The sequence below is a fragment of the Sander lucioperca genome, chromosome 15 (genome assembly GCF_008315115.2).
Source record: "Sander lucioperca isolate FBNREF2018 chromosome 15, SLUC_FBN_1.2, whole genome shotgun sequence".
Lineage (NCBI taxonomy): Eukaryota > Metazoa > Chordata > Actinopteri > Perciformes > Percidae > Sander > Sander lucioperca.
Window position 1 is genome coordinate 153,654 of NC_050187.1, and position 16,347 is coordinate 170,000.

The 16,347-nt window shown below is 39.6% G+C and overlaps 1 protein-coding gene across 2 annotated transcripts in view; it reads right to left on the minus strand.

Moving 5' to 3' along the window:
• Window positions 1-16,347, minus strand: part of ltbp1 (latent transforming growth factor beta binding protein 1) — a 144,318-nt gene that overhangs the window by 120,706 nt on the left and 7,265 nt on the right. For both annotated transcript variants that reach the window (XM_031299982.2, XM_031299981.2), the window contains exon 2: window positions 14,552-14,622. In XM_031299982.2, the coding sequence (XP_031155842.2) occupies window positions 14,552-14,622 (71 nt within the window). The remainder of the gene's footprint in view (window positions 1-14,551; window positions 14,623-16,347) is intronic.

Genomic DNA, 16,347 nt, shown 5'->3' on the forward strand with positions numbered 1-16,347 from the left:
TGTTTGTCGGTCCCAGCACGGTTAAAAAAATGTTTTCCCTGTTTGATTAATTTTGTAATTTCAGAATTCATACACATTTTTATTAATATATTTTCATGACTTTTCCATGTCTTTAAGGCATATCTTTATGACCATAAATCCTCTCAAACATCTGTATAAACATGAAAAGTAAAAATAAAATAAATTACAAAATTTACCACAGTATATCCTAAAGGTTACCTTTTTGATTTTCAACCTGGACCCTATTTTCCTATGTTCTTTTGTCTAAGTGACAACAATCTTTGACAATCTCTGACAACACTATGGAAAGGATTCCTACAGAGGTCAACAGTTCTGTTGAAGAATAAGATCCTTTTTTTAAACATAAAAACATACCCAAAATTGCTATTGCTTAACCCACCAGACTCCGTGTAAATAAACAGTAACTTTTGATCGTCTGGTGGGTTAGGTGATGGTGATTTCGGGGCTGTTTCTTGTTTAAACAAAAAGGATCTTCCTCTTTAACTAAAATGTCTATCTCTGTAGGGATCCTTTCCATAATGTTGTCAAGACACTTAAAATAATAATCTGAGAACGTCAGTGGCAAAAACAGAACTTTTAGTGGAAAAAATTGACGATCACACATTTGTCTTATATGATTACATTGGAGCCCGGTTCGAAGCTGCAGGTCAGTGTTCTCGCTCAATACTGGACCAATTTCAAAGATTGTTGTTCTTATCAGTCACTTAGACAAAAAAACATATGAAAACGTTAACTAAAATTAAAACAACACTATGTAACTTTTGCTGAGTAACTGTGACCAATGCTGACACAAGTGGTAAATACAGGATGCCGGTGCATTTAGTTCTGTCGATGTTGGAGCAGGCAGGGTACGTAGCCGCACTGTTCATCGTACTGTGTAATCATTTTTCTGATGTTAACTATATTACATCACACAAGAAAATGCTTACCTAGTTTGATGTCTTCCACTCAAACTTGGTGAGCCGTTGGAGGAAGGTGGTGACTTGGGAGCTGATGCTTGTCACCTTTCATTGGACAACTCCTCCCGTCTTGCAGCTTGTACCCACTTTGGCCATGCACTTGGTGCCCTCATCTGGGTTGATCCTTAAGAAGAAACTGGTTTTAAATTTTCATAATAATCAACATCAGTCATCTTTAAATACAGCCATTTATCCTCCTTAAATATACAGTATGTATGGAAGAAAACCTGCCAGCGAGCACGTTCGGTTCAGAAAGTCACAGCGAAAACACACCGGGCACGTATGCGTAGCGTATAGCCCATGAAGCATAGATACATGCCTGATCGCGCACCTGGCCATTCATACCGGACGCATTTTTCTCCGTGCCAGTCACAAAGCCATCCTTCGTCTCTCGGCCCTCTCTCTCTCCAATAGAAAGAGACAGGATGAGTGGGGGAAACTGTGGTAATTGTAACCTATCTACAGTATATGTGTGTGTGTGTCACTCTCTCTGTCCGTCCATCGGTCTCTCCCTCCTTGTGCCTGATCGCATGTCTCGCTGTGAGAAGTCAAGGCAGCCCAAATCCTCATGAACCTACTGTGGTCTTCCTGTATGTGATTAACTGCCTTACTTGACACATTCTCCGAATGACACAAAATGATTACTGCAGCTCGCGGGCCGAAGTGGCCGCTCCGTGACCAGTATGAACGGATAGATTGGATGACATAGGCGCTGAAATAAAAATAGCTGCGCTACGCAGCTATGCGCAACGCTTACGTGCCCGGTGTGTTACCACAGTAATAGGGCTCCATATACCCAATTCTTTTTCTCAGTTGTTTTCTCTTTGTCAGTAAGTGTATGGATTGTTCATACAGTCCAAATATGTACCATTACCTATTAAATGCTTTATGCAGATAATTACTTACCTCTGTACCAACTCCAGTGTAGTAGATGCTGACTCTTGATATTCAAGATTGAACGCATAAAAGGAGCCAAAGAAGACGACAAAAGCACTGGCGAAGTCATTAAGTTGGTTAGCTTCAAAGAGGACCTTCCCCTCAATGCTGACCATCCAATGGGTGGAAGACATCAAACTTCTTCCTAAAGAACAAACAAACATCTCATCTTAATTGTCGTGTGTCACAGAATACCAAAATACATTGCTAATAAAACATCCTCCTCTTCTTCAAACTATTTCTCGTACCTAGCATGATCACCCTTGGTGTGGTGGGCAATGTCACCTCCTGCTAAATGGAAATCTTGGTTGAGGTTGGCTGCAAACCAAAGCATCTCACATATTGGAAGTAATTTCTGTTTAAATAAAAAATGTTGAACTGATAGTGAGGCTGTAAGAACTTAACAAAGAAAGTGCTATTACATCTGTAAAGATGGAGATTTGGTCGTCTTGCTCTTTAAGTTCATTGCCTGGTGGCTCAGCAAGTGATGAGGGACCATGTGCTCCTTTTGTCCAGCTTTCTTCTTCCTCCTGTCTCTCTCAGTTGTCTCTCACAGTTTCCAGTCACTGGTTGTTGTTCTACATATGAAATGAAGAAAATTATTATTTTTAAGTGCATGCATGGGGTTATAAAACACAATTACAACTAGATAAAAAAAAAAAAATGCATTCCATGCATTAGTATGCAGGGAACCAGTATAATGTAGGTAACGCTTATATTGTTAGAATAACACAGAATGCTATATGATGCATTACAAGTTAATCACGTAATAGATAGCTAGATAGCTAACAACAACACTATTTTGTCAAGAAAAACTTAAATCCATTATAAAGAGTCCTTAAATCACTTGTTTAACGATCGGTCAAATTTAAGGTTAAGCGGCGAGGTAAATAAATACATTTTACTTTTCTTTTCCCGCATAAACCATGGTAGCTATACACTCAACTCCTAACACCATATTCTTTGAGTTACACAATCTTTGGCTTAGGTCTCATAAACTAAAACGGATGAATTCAATGAAATATCACATTACAGAATGCTATAATACTACTGTAACGTTGGGCACTGAGGCTAATTTTTGCTGGACATCTTCATTGTTTTAAGTGGCCAAACACTGAAGCCGAGGGAAAAAAAATGCTATCCACAAATGCTCCACATTAACGTTACTTAAAGACGTCTTTCCTGTCACCCGACATAACTTTTAGAGTGGGTGTTTTTTTTTTAAAGATGTAATGTTAACATTAGATGCTATTAAAACTAGATGGGCAACTGTAGAGGTAACGGTTTAATGGTAACTTTACCTCCACTAATGTTAGGTTGATATAAACGCACAGACCAACCCACAGACTCAACATTAGCATAAGCAGAGGTAATGTTAGCCAAAATGCGGCAACAGCAAGCTAAAAAGCTAGCAGTTACTCACCTTAAACTTCCAGAATATGGGTTATGTTTTAATTCAAAGATAATGGTGGTCTGACAAGTGAAAAAGATGTCCCGAACAGCGCGTGTAAAACGAGTTGTGTTAGCTTACCAAACGTCGTCATTACAGCTAATCCTCACCATGGAGAAAATGAAACTAGTCAACAGTTTGCTCTTGCCTAGCTATGACGCAGGTCGGTAAACTAAACCTAACGTCGCTGCTTGCGAAGGCTTGTGAGCAGATTTTAATGTCACAGAATTAGCAAAGATTGGTCTTACCTTAACGCTTCCCGGTACTCCTTTCAACGCCTTTGAAGTATCGACGCGCTGCTCTTTTGAAGTCGTGAGGTCAGAGTTCAAATCTGGCGGTCAAGCATTTATATCCGTAATGCCTTTCTTGTTTCTCTCAATAAATGATTTACACTGCTGAAAAACACGTCACATTTTTTAATTACCTTCACTGCTAAAAGCATAACAAATAGTGATATTTTATTTTTCCATTTCATTTCTATGCTTCTATAACATTAACTAACAATTTTATTTTTAAATTCAAAATATACAGTAAATTACTGTAAATTAAATGTTATTACCCATAATGCAATGCATATTACAGTAATGAACTGGAAAATAAAATGATGGTATTTTACTGGGCATTTTGTGGTAAGTAACTGTAGAAATTACAGCTAAGTCTAACAGTGTGGATGTGGAGTTTTCTTTAGTGGGGAGCAAATGTTCCACCAAAACCAGTTCCTTCCTGAGACTATTTAGCAGAGCCACCGTCACGGCGTCCGGAGCTTAGCGCCGCCCAAGACCATTGGGATTGGTTTAAAGAAATGCAAACAACCCAGATAGTTTTTTTCTCCTATCCCAGAATGCATCTGTGGTGCAGCCAGACCTTACTCCACTGTGGAGATAGAGCTGGACATGCGAGACTAGGTAGACAGTGAAGGGTAACTAGCGTTTTTTTCAACCTGGACCCTATGTTCCTATGTTTTTGTGTCTAAGTGACTGATGGATCAACAATCTTTGACAATGGTCCAGTATTAAGAGAGATCACTGCAGTCGGCAGCGGTGAAACAAGCTACGATGTAAGTTAATAGGATAATTGTCCAGCTTGTATTTACCTTCACAAAAATTCTGTTGTTGCTGCTGACAGACTCAGATTAATATTCTAAGTGTCTGACAACATTATGGAAAGGATCCCTACAGAGATAGACCTTTAAAACCTCTTTAGGACCTTTCTGTTTAACCAGAAACAGCTCTGAAGTCGCTAGCACTAAACCCACCAGACTCCATTTAAAAAAACAATACTTTTAGCGTGTATAGAGCCAACAGATTAGAGTTGAATCTAATCTAACATATTTCCACATGTAAATCAGTAAACTATGTGTTTATTTCAACCAAAACTAGAGTTGTGATGGTTAGAAAAGTGGAAAGACGTCCCAAAACGGCTTTTCATAGTTTTATTTAGTTTTCGTTGACTTGACTTTTGAATGAAGTGTATAGAAGTATATATGAAGTGTATGGGGCATATGCGCACGCAAGCGACCAGCAGTGGTGGCGTTTTGTTTATTTTTTAGTTTTTTGCTTTGTTTGTTGAGTTATTTATCGCTTAAACTTGTTTCTTTTACGCCATCGGTTATCATCGTTGGTGGACCTGCACTGCTGTAAAAAAACATGTTATTGTTCAGTAACATGGAGTGGACTGCTTTGCTTATTCTGCTGGTGCTGTGGTCGACATCTCACCTGGTTGTAGGTTGGCAGGTTGACTCGCAAGCTAACAGGATCCAGTACACCAGAGACTTTCTGCTTTAACTCAACAAACCTACGAGCATCAAACTACCGCCGAACTTTTCCAGACCTTAATGCGGGTTTCAACTAGAGATGCACCGATTGACCGGCCGGTGACCGGAATTGGCCGATTTTTACGTGATCGGCCATGACCGGCGACTGGCCGGTTAGTCTGACATATGCCGATTTTATGCTGGTCAAATTCACTCAGGCGCCTCATGATTTACATCAGCGCACCGCCGCTCAATCAGCTGTTTATGAAATGTCATAAAGTCGTAATTATACATGGCTCTGCAAAGCCGTCTGCTCTACTGATCTCAGGCCAACAGTCAGCCGCTCTCTCTCCCCTCTGAACCTGAACAACTGGAACATGAAAACCACACTCACGCGGGTCTCGTGAAATATGACAGCTACAGTTTATCAGAAAATAGCGTTGGGCACACTGACTTTGATGAATTTACTGTTTATCAGACCCCAGATGAGACAAGAAGCTAATGTTAGCGAACGCTGCGGTCCCTCTGCCTCTGACGCTGCGCTGGCCACTGTAGGAGACGCTGTATTAAAAAAAAAAAAAAAAAAGAGACGCTGTATTCCTCCGACACGCTGTATTAACGTTACGGTTTAAAACGCTTTCCAGGATAGTGGGGGTGCATAGCGCTCCAAACCAACATTAAAAACGTAGTAATCTTCCCTCAGCGTTTAGTTTTGTTGCTAAACTGTGTGTAAAATGAGCGGTGACGTTAAATCTAGGGTACCGTCTATTTGCTGGATTGTTCCAGTTTCGGCTAAAATCGGTATCGACAGGTCAAACTCTATGAAAAATTGGAAATTGGAATCGGCCTAGAAAATTGTAATCGGTGCTTCTCTAGTTTCAACAAGATCGGAGAGGAGGTGTATGAGAACGAGCCAGACGGTGCAAAACTGACCTTGTACGAGAGAGACTATGCACCAAGGATATTGAACTGCTTGCTGTTTCTATGTGCCCATTCTACCTGTCTCGGGAATTTCCGCAGATTGTTGCGACTGTTGTTTACATTCACCCGAAGGCAAACAAGAGTATTGCATCAGAAATGATCCAACAGATGGTGCAGAAACTACAGTTGCTGTCTCCCGATTAGGGCTGAACGATTAATTGCATTTGCGATAATATCGCGATATGTTAAAACGTGATTTCCTAATTTCCTAATCGCAAAAATCTTTCAGCCCTACTCCCGATACTCCTAACCTAATTCTGGGTGAATTCAACCACTGCGCGCTGGACAAGACTCTCAGGAGCTTTTACAAGTATGTGTCTTGCCCCACCAGAAATGGCAAGATACTGGATCAGTGTTATGGCTCAATCAAAGGAGCCTACACTACAAATCCTTCCCACTCCCCCCGTTGGGTACAGCAGATCACAACTGTGTGCAACTCATTCCAGCATATCGCACATGCCTACAGAGGGAAAAAGTGATCACCAAAAAAGTGAAACTCTGGTCGGAGGAGGCAACACTGACGTTGCAGGGCTGCCTGGACTGCACAGCATGGGAGGAGTTTATTGAATCATCTCGGGACATCAACAAACTCACAGAAGTGGTCAGCTCATGGGTGTCATATTGTGAGGACATTGTTATCCCTGCAGAGATAGTTAAATAGTAAACCCTGGGTGAGCAAACACCATAAAGTTCTACTTAACAAGAAAAAGTGTGCATTCAAGCGAGGAGATTAAAAGAGAAATCAAAAGGGCTAAATTGGGTTACAAACAGAGTTGAAGAAAAACTGAGCAACAACAGTTTAGGCTCAGCCTGGGACAGTGTCACAACCATGGTTGGGTTCAATTACAAAGCTAAGCTAAGGGGCGCCCGGATAGTTCACCTGGTAGAGCGGGCGCCCATATATAGAGGTTTACTCCTCGACACAGCGGCCCAGGTTTGACTCCGACCTGCCGCCCTTTGCTGCATGTCATTCCCCCTCTCTCTCCCCTTTCATGTCTTCAGCTGTCCTATCAAATAAAGGTCTAAAAATGGCCACAAAATAATAATAAAAAAAAAAATTAATGACAAAGCTAAGAAAAGGGTGGCTTTAGAAGGCTTCTCATCAGATCTGCCTCTGGCTCAGAGGTTTAACACGTTTTATTCAAGATTTGATGTGCATGATTTTAGCAATGAAACTGCTGTTTTAAAACACAACCTACTAAACCCTAGTCAATCTGTCTCTTCCTTTTCTGTATGTTAAAAATAACTTTTAAAAAATTTAAAGCAAAAACAAGCCCTGGTCCTGATAACATTGGTGGCCGTGTACTGTCCCACTGTGCTGATCAATTAAGTCCTATTTTTACTTATATTTTTAACATGTCATTCTGTCAGCAAAGAATCCCTGATCTACGGAAACAATCTACAATAGTTCCAATTAGGGCTGAACGATTAATTGCATTTGCGATAATATCGCGATATGTTAAAACACGATTTCCTAATTGCAAAGGCTGTGATTTGGTCACATGACTCGCGAGAGCAAATCAGTCTGCACTGCTGATTTCTGTCATTCAAACAACTCTGAGTTGTAGTTTAAATCTTTTACAGACATTTTAATAAAATGAAGGGTTTTATTCTGGCTCGAGTCCATACGTGCAGTTAATGGATACAGGCACACAGAACTGAAGGCTCGGTTGGCAAATAGCACTGATTAGCGGTTAGCTCCGGTTAGCGGTTAGCTCCGTTATAAAGATATGAGTGGAGGAGCTGCCACTGAGAGGGGTAACAACCAGACTCTGATAAATGACGTTCGGGGAGCTTTCACAGCAGCGTGGCCGCGGTGTTTCAACAGTTTTATTAGTACAGTTAATCCCACGGCAAGAACACCAGCAACTAGCTAACGTAACGATAGCATCTCTGAACAAGTGCAAAAGGCAGCACGCAACTTCACGAGGGGGAGGGGCTGGAGGCAGCTCCTCTCTGTGCACTGTAAAAAAAATACACTGTTGTGTGTGTGTGTGTGTGTGTGTGTGTGTGTGTGTGTGTGTGTGTGTGTGTGTGTGTGTATATATACTGTATTTTTACTTTTTTAACTGTCTAGTGTGTAACTGTGTGTTGTTCATACTATAAAATGATTTATTGTTTGTCTTTGTTGAATAATACAGAAGACAAAGCTTAAAAAAATAATCGAATCACAATCGCAATATTTGGGGAAAAAATCGCAATTAGATTATTTTCAAAAATCGTTCAGCCCTAGTTCCAATTGCAAAACATAGCCACCCTAAAACTCTTAATGAAAGAAAAGAAAGGTTTTGAACAATTCACCGTAGCTCTTGTTGTTTCCGGCCGGTACCACCTCGGCAGTCAAAACGAGTCAATATCCGAATGCGAATGAACGGACTCCATATGAGGCTCCTTTTTCAACTACGAGGTCAATACTGTTTTTCAATAACGACAAAACAAGAAATTATCCGTGCATTTATATGGAACTAAGCTTTAGGAGCTTTCCATCTTTACTCTCCTCCCTGTTATGTTGCATTCAGAAATCAATTGTTTTTGACTGATAAAATGGCTGCAGCCGGAGACAGCAAGACCTACGGTGAGTTGTTCAAAACCTTTTTTAGTAAACTCTGGGTACACAAACAATGTTGTCAATGCTTTGGTTAAGGTGTAGAGCCCCTGGTGATACTTGGAGCAAAGTCTCATGTTGTGTCGAGCCTTCTTAGTGTTTTAAAAATAGCTATTTTGAGGCTAGCATAAAAGTGTCTCTATCACTCCCATTCAAAAGGCCATTTGACCGAAAAACGAGAATTCGGACTTTAATTTGGTCTTAAACCCTCTTGTGGATCGATCATTACCCAAAACATCTTCATTATCAAAGGCAGCAACAGCACTAAACCAAGGTATGAGAGACATAGGCATAATTGACATGTGGCGAAATCTTTATCCAAACCAGAGGGATTTCTCTTTCTTTTCACCTATGCATAATACACACTCTAGAATTGACATGTTCCTGGTGCCACTAGATATGATAACCACAGTGATAGAATGCTCCTATCTAGCAGCTACCTTCTCAGATCATAATCCCATCAAACTCTCCTGGATGATTGATACTCCACAGCCCACAACCCGCAGGTGGAGATTTAAAAATTACATGTTGAAAGACCCTGAATTTATTTCGTATATGACTACCAATATTGAAATATTTCTTGATGCCAATGCAAATTCATCCTCACATGCCAACATTTGGGAGGCTCTTAAAGCCTATATGAGAGGTCAAATTTTGTTATACAGTGCCCACAAGGTAAAACAAATTAGGGAGAGACTGACCAAATTAGAAAGAGATATTAAAAAGCAGGAACAGGAATACATTACCACCAAAAAGGAAGAACACCTTAATACACTAACACAAACAAGGATGCAATATAATAATCTATGTACCAACAAAGAGGAAGCAGCTATGGCCAGAACTAGATATCACTATTATGAATTTGGGAACAAAACAAGTAAACTCTTGGCTTGGCAAATTAAAAAGGAAACATCTGATAAATTTATACACTCAATATTAACAGAGCATGGCAGACTCCTTGATAAATCACCATCCATAAATGCAGAATTCAAACAATTTTACGAAGATTTATATAGAACTGGGCAGGACGCTGAGAATATTGGAGCAAAAAGGTTCCTGGATGGAATAACCCTTCCCAAATTACAAGATGAAGATAGAGATCTGCTTGATGCAGATATATCAGAAACAGAGGTACTCCAAGCCATTAACTCTTTACAAAATAACAAGACTCCCGGGCCAGACGGCTTCCCTGTCGAGTATTATAAGGCCTTTTCAAAAAAAGTATTAATTCCACTCGCAAACATGATTAAAGAAGCTCTAGAAAATAAAAAATTACCAGACTCGTTGGAAATCGCAACAATCACACTGCTTCCAAAAGTGGGTAAGGACAAACAGAAATGTGACTCATACAGACCCCTCAGCCTCTTAAATGCAGATTATAAGATACTATCCAAACTAATTGCTCTCAGACTGGAAGATGTTATACCAAAGATAATACACGCCGACCAAACAGGCTTCGTTAAAAACAGGTATGGAGCAGATAATGTGCGGCGACTGCTCCACATACTGAACACCGCTCAAAGAAGTCAAAATCCTATGCTAGTAATGTCTATGGATGCAAACAAAGCATTTGACAGGATTGAACCAAGCTTTCTGTTTCGGACTCTGGAGGCTATGGGCTTTGGAGAGAAATTCACTCAATATGTTAAAACTATTTTTAATGCCCCCAAAGCTAATATTTTAACAAATGACATTCTATCTAAAACTTTCTCATTATCCAGAGGGTGCAGGCAAGGCTGTCCAAGCTCCCCCCTGCTCTTTGCACTTGCAATTGAACCATTAGCCATTGCCATCCGCTCTAACACCTCCATAGCAGGAATTAAATTTGGCACAAGTGAACATAAACTTTCCCTGTATGCAGATGATCTCCTATTATATATAACCGATCCACAGACATCAGTCCCCCCTCTATTGAAATGCCTTAAAGAATATAGTGCAGTTTCAGGGTATACATTAAATTACACTAAAAGCGAGATCTTACCACTAAATATACAGGGCAATAATATTAGAGCTCTCACTGACCCATTAAAATGGTGCAACATTGGTTTCAAATATTTGGGTATACAAATTGGTAAATCGGATGAGCATATATTTAAACAGAACTATATCAAATTATTGGAACAAATCAAACTTAACTTTCAAAGATGGATTGATCTCCCACTGTCTCTCATAGGCAGAATTAATACTATTAAAATGAACATTTTACCTAAGTTTATTTACCTATTTCAATGTCTCCCGATGAATGTTCCCAAGAGTTTCTTCAAAGAGCTTCACAAAATTATAACTACTTTTATATGGCAAAGAAAAAACCCTAGGGTCAAACTCATCTCTCTACAGGCTCCATACTCAAGGGGAGGACTTAACTTACCAAATTTTAGGAATTATTATCTTGCTTCTCAGTACAGATCAATTTGGATCTGGCTGCATGCAGAGAACAGTGAGGTTAGATGGGTCCCAATAGAACAACATGAGATGAAAGGCACAAAAAAATATTTAGCCACACTCACAAACAACTCAATAATACTGAACACATTTGCTGCTTGGCAAGAATCTCACTCACTTCTCGACACAAATATTTCTTTTCTCAGAAGGGCACCTTTGTGGGGTAATCCCAACCTCTCACACCACATAGCTGACTCAGTGTTGCGGGGGTGGAGGGAAAGAGAAATCCAAACAGTTGCTGACTTATACATTAATGATACATTCGCTAACTTCCAACAACTAAATGAAAAATTCAACCTTCCCAAAGATAGTTTCTTCAAATTCCTACAAATTAGAGACTGGGTTAAGGAGAAATCCAAAGAAACATTCCCATATATCCCAAAAGAAACTCCTCTTGAAACCCACCTATGTAACAAATTACACGGATCAACAAAAGGAATAATATCTTCTATATACGGTATCATCAATGGGAAGTTACCTGTTTATGATAAAACATCTACAAAAGGGAAATGGGAAAAAGACCTAGGCTGTATTTATGAGGAGGCAGATTGGTGTCGTCTATTGGAACAAGCACAGACTGTGCTAACCTCCACAAAACACAGGCAAATTCAATTTAATATATTCCATAGGACATACTACACCCCTTACAGGTTACATAAAATTGACAGCAACATTTCCTCCAAATGTCAGAGATGTAAAGTGACCGATGGTGATCTTATACACATGCTATGGAGTTGCCCAGTGATAGAAGAATTTTGGAAACGTGTCGTTGAATTAATCTCAAGGGTAATAGGAAGTCAAATTGAACAGGACCCAAAACTATGGATCCTGGGGGACACAAGCTCCATTAATGTGAACTACTACAAGAAATACTTTATCTTACTTGCGAGCACTGCAGTAAAAAAATGTATTTTGATCAACTGGAAAAATGAAAATTCACCATCAGTAAGACATTGGATTAATGAGCTTGTGTCTTACTGCACACCGGAAAAGATATTATATAATGTGAGAGGGAAGCATGCAGCCTTTGGAGAAATCTGGGGCCCCTTCACAGACATTCTGCCTTCTCTGGACTTGGCTGACCATGCTAGTGTGAGCCCTCCTGGACCGGCTTTAAATTAGCCCTCTGCAGGTTTGTCTTGTATAACTTCCTCATTGATGCATTTGTTGTGAGTAATGTCTAGATTTATATAGATATGTATGTATACAGATGGGTGTATGTATAAACTGTATATAGACTGTGTAGATATATGAAAGGAAACTGAGAACCATACAAGGGATGAGGGTGGGGGGTGGGATGGGAAAAGTTTGTGTAATATTTGTGTTTTTGTTTTGCATTGATTTTATTTACTTAGCTTTTTTCTTTTTTCCTGTTATCTCTTCTGATGTTCAAAAATCAAAAATCATCATCCTTGTACAGTGTGTCTATAAGGTTATACATTTATGTATGTTCCTTTTGTAAAATACGATTTTCAATGTATCAAACTATAGATCCTTGCTACACACCATTAACATTTTGTAAGAGCTTTTGTTAATAAAAACAAATCTATAAAAAAAAAAAAAAAAAAGTACAGTCATTGCAGAAATGCTCAGAAAATAAAGTGTGTTGTTGTTAAATCCAAAAAAAAAAAAAAAAAATTCTTAAATCTTTCTTTTAGAATCTTAAAAGTGGCGATTCCGTCCTAAATATGCTTTTAAACGAAAGTTTGACTCAGGTACATTCACAAAAAGACCCTAGGTTGCATTTTAGCGAGAGTTACGCTTTAATACTGGACCAATGTCAAAGATTGTTGTTCCCATCAGTCACTTAGACACAAAAACATAGGAACATAGGGTCCAGGTTGAAAAAAACGCTAGTTACCCTTTAAAGAGTCAAAACTGGATCTTCTGTTCTTGAAGTAACAAAATCTCGTTATAAACCACATTGACATTTATGATAATGGTAATTACTAAAACAAATACAGCCCTTGAACATAACCGAATGCCGTGGTCCACTCTTTATGTCAAGGATGGTAAAAAAAAAGAAAAGGTATCGACCTTATGCTGTTGTTTACTTAATATTTCAGATTTTAACGGCCATTAAGGATCATTTCCCACAAACACAATCCCATTGCCAGTTGAGGCGCCATGGACAAGACATGGCTTCATCAAGGTTAGCTTTCAATTAGCTGTACAAGGAGCCCAGCAACATTGATCTGACAAAACGGAGAGAAAACTGATGGAAAGTTGTTTTTCAAATAACCTGTAATCATGCATTTGTCCTTCCAAACGGCCACAAATCACCAGTATACCATGTATATATGTTAAAACCCAGATTAGAATTGTTGTGCAATGTAATCAGAACAATGGGCCGGCTACATTGCAGTGTAACGTACACAGAGCGGACCATCCAACACTACGCTTCCACTATAATCAATAAAACTGGTGATACCGGGCAGAGAGCAGAGTGTAGTGGTGCATCTGCTCCGCAGAGATTCGCTCTACAAGCGTAAAAACACAACAGTCTTCTATTTATATTTTTGTACACAGAAATGGATCATAAAGTCATTATTTCTTTTAAATTAAACTACAGATATACAGGAAACGACTTAATGATTGTGAACAAGCGTATTGGCAGTTTCATTTTGAGAGTTTCTGTTTTTTATTTCTTGCTTCCCTCACCTGGGTCCTCTGATAACAGCTGACAGTAGATTGATTTTCACAGCGCTGTGCTGGCTCCAAAAAACTGAAGGAACAACAACAATCCCAAAGCATAAGCTCTCCGTCTCGCCTGTGACTCACACAATCCTACACCGTGTGTGCGCAGCAGGTGTAGCCAGTTAAAACATACATTCCGCGGAACATACGGTCCGCATACGTTACGTGTTCAATGTAGCCAAAGTCACACAACCTCCTGTAATGTGGCCAAGAGGTCCAATCTGTTATACAGGATCAAAAAGTTTCCAAACACTGGGCCAAAGTCAATGCATGTTTGCACAGATTTGATCTTAACTTATGCATATGCACACACCGACAACTACTGCAGGATTTATCAATATTTACTTAATTAAGAACACTTTCTTAATTAATTACATATTTGTATGTAAGAACAAAGTGTTTGTGTAGTCAGAACAGATTTGGAAATGATGTGCAATACAATACAATCCTTTTGTGTTCTGTAGAAAATTGGAAGCCATGAGATAAAGCACAAGTGACACTTTGAAATACAACAAAACCCCTGAAAACTAATAAATAAAGCAGAGGAAAGAATCAAGCCCATATCGTTTTGAATTTTTTTAAATATACACACCAAGGAGCCAAAATTGACATTAACTAATTTGCAACAGTGACTGTTTTGGAATAAGTCAAATAAAAACAGTTAAAAAAAGTGCTGTTGTGTTAAAAGGAGTTTAGTGTAGACTTACGCTGTGTGCACCGCTGCGATCCCTGAGCTTTAGTCCATCCATGACAGCACTGGCCTCCACAGACATTCACCCTGCAGACACAACACAACACAGGTCAGCTGCATCTGGAAACCAGCACAGTCTTTTACCTCTGAAGAGATGGGATTTCTACTAGACTTTACATTAGATGACTGACAGTTATCTCTTTTACTCCAATGTCAACATAAACCCTTCCTACACCTGATTGGACGAGTGCATCACTTGCTGGGCTGTCATTGGCCTTTCTGTTTCTAAGCTGGAGGCTGTTCCTGAATACATTTGGGGTTAGAAAAAGGCCAAGTCAAGTTTCATTTGAGGTCTGTTAACACCTAGTAAAACTTGTTGAGGTTCAAAGGGTACAAGGGCTTTTGAGATAAGTCATAGAAATGTTCCACCATAGTTATCTGATTTTGGGCACAAATATGCAGGGCTCCCCTGTTTCCCACCGGATGTTTTCCAGACTTGAGTGACGTCGCAAACACTCATGCTCAGCTCATGAGATGTGGTTTGTCCTTGTGATACTAAATATGACTGGGCAGGCAGGAATCTTCCGATACTGACGTTGCTGAGCTGCAGTGTTTATTGTGGTAGGTTTGTTAGCCTTGCAATACCAACCTGAATCTCACAAGCTGAGTTTGACTACAAACCTTTGGTTTGGAAAAGGTCCAGAGACTTGACTGAGTCAGGCTGTTGGAACCACATCATCATCAAAGAGATTGGCTCAGATGATGATGTCAGTCACCGCCTCCTGGGACTTTTGAGGAGTTTAAGATACCAAATGGAACTGAATTCTGCAACAGTATAGGTAAAGACTTCTACCCCTGTCCTTTAACAGACCTATGACAACATGTTCACCAACCTGGTTCAACAATCAAGTTGTTGGAAACTACTAATGTTCAAGCTACGTTTCTGCCAGTTTTGGACTACGGTGATATCATTTATAAGCATGCAGCTTCCTCTACATTGAAGCCACTTGATGCAGTTTATCACTATGCCCTTAGATTTATATCTGGTGATGGATTTAGTACCCACCACTGTCTCCTTTATCAAAATGTAGGCTGGACTTCCTTGGCTCTAACACTGCATTCTATTTATCTACAAAGCCTTGCTTAAAACATTGCATGTATATTTAACAAGCTCGCTGAATTTTAAATTGTATTACTATGGCACTCGCACTAGTGATTCCTTGGTCCTAAATATTCCATTTGTTAGGACAGAATTAGGCAAAACTGCATTTGAATATTATGCCACGTATAAATGGAATAGCCTGCAGTTTCTAATGAAATTGAACAGCCTAATTCCATTTAATCACTTTAAATGTCTTCTTTATGAAGCCATGTATACTGAATGGTCATGTGCATTTTGAGTTTAACATTCTGTAACTGTTTTATGTGTGTACTGTGTATTGCAACTGTTTAGTGTATATGAATTGCTATGTCTGGTGGTTTTGCATGTGTTGTAATTTTGTATGACATGTAATCAGGGCATCATTGGAAATGAGAGTTTGCTCTCTACTGACCCTCCATGAATAAACATAGGTGATATACAACCTGCCATGGACCCGTTCTAATGAGACCGATGTCCCAGGTTTCTCTCTGGTCCTCACTGCTAGCAGAGACTCCAGTCTGCAGTGTAAAGCTTGATTTATGCTTCTGCGGAGGCTCCACGCAGAGCTTTCGCCGTAGCCTACATAAGTGGCCTAATGTTTATACTTGTGCACGTCGAGCCGGCACATGTGTGTAGGGAGTGGGTGATAGAGCGAGGGAAAAAGTGAGAGA